Genomic DNA, 3,388 nt, shown 5'->3' with positions numbered 1-3,388 from the left:
ATCCCTTTTCTCTCCCATATAGAAATATGATGGGCTTCCTGTCTGACGAGCCGTCGGAGGTGGTGGTGAGTTACACGGCGTACTCGTAGATGGAGCCTCGCCCTGTTCGTCGTCAAGTGGTGGAGAAGCCGGCCTATTATCTAGGATCTCATTCGTCGAAGGAGACGACAGCGGCAGGACCAGCGGAGAAGGCGGCGAAAGTGGCGGCGGCGGCGGAGGTGACGGCGGAGGCGGCGGCGGAGGTGACGGCGGAGGCGGCGGCGGAGGTGACGGCGGAGGCGGCGGCGGAGGTGACGGCGGAGACGGCGGCGGTGTATCGACGTCTCTCGACATTGGTACAGGCGGTACCGGTATGTCGTCATACTCATTTGTATTGCGATTGGTAATCGTCCCCTTCAGTGGCATAAGTTGATTTGTATGCCTTTTTACCATTAAAGTAGAAGAAATGTCTTTTATTTTATATAAAACTCGTCCTATTTTTTTAACAACTGTCCCTTTACCCCAAGCACATTTATTATTGCCTTTAAACTGTTTATATAATACTACATCACCTTGCTTAAAAACTGGTTTAATTTTCCTGTTTTGTTTATTATTCTGCAAGGACTGTTTTTTTGCAACAACATCAGATAAGGCGATAGACGATGACGACGGCGGCAAGATAACGGGATTTAATAAATCAAGTCGAGATCTTAATTTTCGACCAAAAACAAGCTGTGCAGGCGAGAATCCTGTGGTCGAATGTATGGAATTTCTATAATCGAACATATATTTAAGTAATTTAATTTTGTTTTCTTTCACATTGGTGCTCGAAAGTAAACACGATTTTAACCCCCTTTTAAATATCTTCACGTAACATTCTGCTTGGCCGTTGCTAGGTGCATGGTAGGCGGGTGACGTCACATGTGATATGCCGTTCAACGAACAGAAGTTCATAAATTGTTGTGAACAAAAAGCCGTTCCATTGTCACTTACTATAGTGTGAGGCAGGCCGTATCTAGACATGTATTCGTATAGCTTTTCTATGACGGCGGTGGAAGTAGTTGAATTATTCATGTCAAATACTTCCACCCACTTAGTGTAAGCGTCAACTATGACTAAGTATGACCGACCGTTTATTGGACCACAGAAATCAATATGTAATCGGAAAAATGCCTGTGGCGGGAATTTCCAATGCGCGAGTGGCGCGCGCGCTGGTGCCGGCCGTAGTTGGATACATATGTCGCAGGTACCTATTAACGTTTCAATAGCTTCGTCTATCCCTGGGAACCAGAATCGCGAACGGGCTTCCGCCTTAGTTTTCACAATCCCTAAATGAGAAGCATGTAATTCCGATAAAACTTTGTACCGTAAGTTCTCAGGAATAACGACCTTATGGCCACGCATTAAGCATCCATTTTCCACTGACAGCTGTGTATTACATAAATGGTATGGCTTTAATTTTAAATTACCTATTTTCTTAGGCCACCCTTCCTGCGTATATTTACTTACTTGACACAAGGTTACATCTCTGCGTGTTTCGTCGCGTAATTCTTGTAATGTCACTGGCAGGCTACCTTCTACCACGAAACATACATACGCTGCGCGCTCGCTCGTCTCCGCGGCGGCGGCGCCGGGCTCGCAGCGCGAGTTTACTGCCCCCGCGCTCCCCCGCCCGTCCCCTTCTGGCGCGCAAGCCCGAGACAAGTAATCCGCGCTATTGTCTGCACTACGAACGAATTCTATTTTGTAGTTGTAACTACTTAGAAAAATAGCATATCTCTGTAGGCGATTCGCGGAGACTTCCGGTATTCCCCGGTGCGGTCCAAATATCGAGATTAAAGGTTTGTGATCGGTTCGTAATATGAAGGGTTTGGACCTACCGTACAGATATTGATGAAATCTACGAACTGCGAAGACGAGGGCGGTGGCTTCCTTTTGAATTTGAGAATATCGCTTCTCAGCGGCATTCAAGGTGCGTGACGCATACGAAATTGGTCTTTCCTGGCCGTTCGACTCAATTTGTGATAAAATACAACCTAACCCGTGGGGTGACGCATCAGCTGTCAAAACCAGCTGGGCTTCAGGATTGTAATGCGCTAGCACTTGATCGGACGCGAGGCATGTTTTGATTTTATTAAAAGCCTCTTCGTGAATAGTGGTCCAAGTCCACTTGACTCCCTTGACAGAACGAATATTGTACAACTTACCGTCGTCGTCCTCGCCATCGTAATTAATATCCAAATATTTAACACTAGGGCACATTCTACCTAAATGACCCTTCACTTTGCACTTTTTGCATACGTAATTAGTGAACCGACACTCCGACACTTTATGATTAGTATAGCCGCATTTTGAACACTTAACTTTCTCGTCAGACTTATTTAGCTGTTTATTGGACGCGATTTTGAAAACGTCGCCCGATACGGGCGTAATACCAGCTGCAGTGGCCCCGGCGCGCGCACAGCGAATGTTTTCGGCGAACTCGACCGCTTTCGCTAGCGTCAGCTCAGAGATGTTTTGCGCATACAATTTCTCCTTTTCAAGGCCTGGAAGCAAACCCATGATAAACCGATCGCGTAATGCCTCTTCCACGTTGCTGAAACTACAATAAGCGGTGAGTCCACGTAGCCGAGCGGCCCATTGTGTGTGGGTCTCGCCGGCCTGCTGCACTGCGACGTAGAATTTGTGGCGTTCGCCGAATCCAACCCGCTTGGGTGTGAAATGGTTGTCCAGAAGTGCTACAATATCTTCATAAGGCACGCTGTCCAGTTGCTTTGGCAGGACTAAATCAGCTGTAAGCTTGTACGTTTCTTCCTTGAGTGCCGTTAGTAAGATGGCCCGTCTTTTTATTCCCGTCGCATCTTTCGTATTATCTATATCATTTGCGATAAAATACTGTTGTAATCGGCCTTTGTAGCTGTTCCAACTTTGAACGTTATGATCAAAGGTATCCAACACACCGAAATTAGCACTAGACATTTTATAATATCGCGAAACAAATACGTGGGATTTAACCGATTCGTCGCCAGTGACGAGTACGAGGACACGACTGAAACTACGGGCTGCTCTAATCGCACTGGTTTATTACATCGGTAACGGTAACGGTTAAGGTGGGCGCAGCCACACAACACATAAACATGCATACATAACAGAAATTAAACACAGAAATATGCTTGCATAATAATTACACTACGGTTATTAAAGAATTCCTGCAGTTCTATCACTAATGCTAGCAGACGATTGTTCGTTATCACGTAGTTAAGGCAAACTAATGAAGCTTAATAATCCTTAAGATGATAGCCGCCTGGCAAAAACTATCGCGGGTAAGCGCGTTAATTCTAGGCGGCTGGTATGGAACGCAAGACTCGGTTGTTGGGAGTATCGAAAAGCAATTATTCTACGCGAGATT

The 3,388-nt window shown here is 46.0% G+C and overlaps 1 protein-coding gene across 1 annotated transcript; it reads right to left on the bottom strand.

Annotated features, from left to right (window-relative positions):
* Positions 1–262: 262 nt before the first annotated feature.
* LOC134744907 (uncharacterized) lies at positions 263–3,126 on the bottom strand. Its single transcript, XM_063678854.1, has 2 exons — positions 2,187–3,126; positions 263–603 (listed from the first exon to the last, which is right to left on the bottom strand). The coding sequence occupies exons 1-2, from the start codon at positions 2,956–2,958 to the stop codon at positions 590–592; spliced, it is 786 nt and encodes a 261-aa protein (XP_063534924.1). The 5' UTR covers positions 2,959–3,126; the 3' UTR covers positions 263–589.
* Positions 3,127–3,388: the final 262 nt, after the last annotated feature.

This window comes from Cydia strobilella, chromosome 10 (genome assembly GCF_947568885.1).
Source record: "Cydia strobilella chromosome 10, ilCydStro3.1, whole genome shotgun sequence".
Taxonomy (NCBI): Eukaryota; Metazoa; Arthropoda; class Insecta; order Lepidoptera; family Tortricidae; genus Cydia; species Cydia strobilella.
Note: the sequence above shows the minus strand (reverse complement) of the source record. Positions and strands in the feature narration are given on the sequence as shown.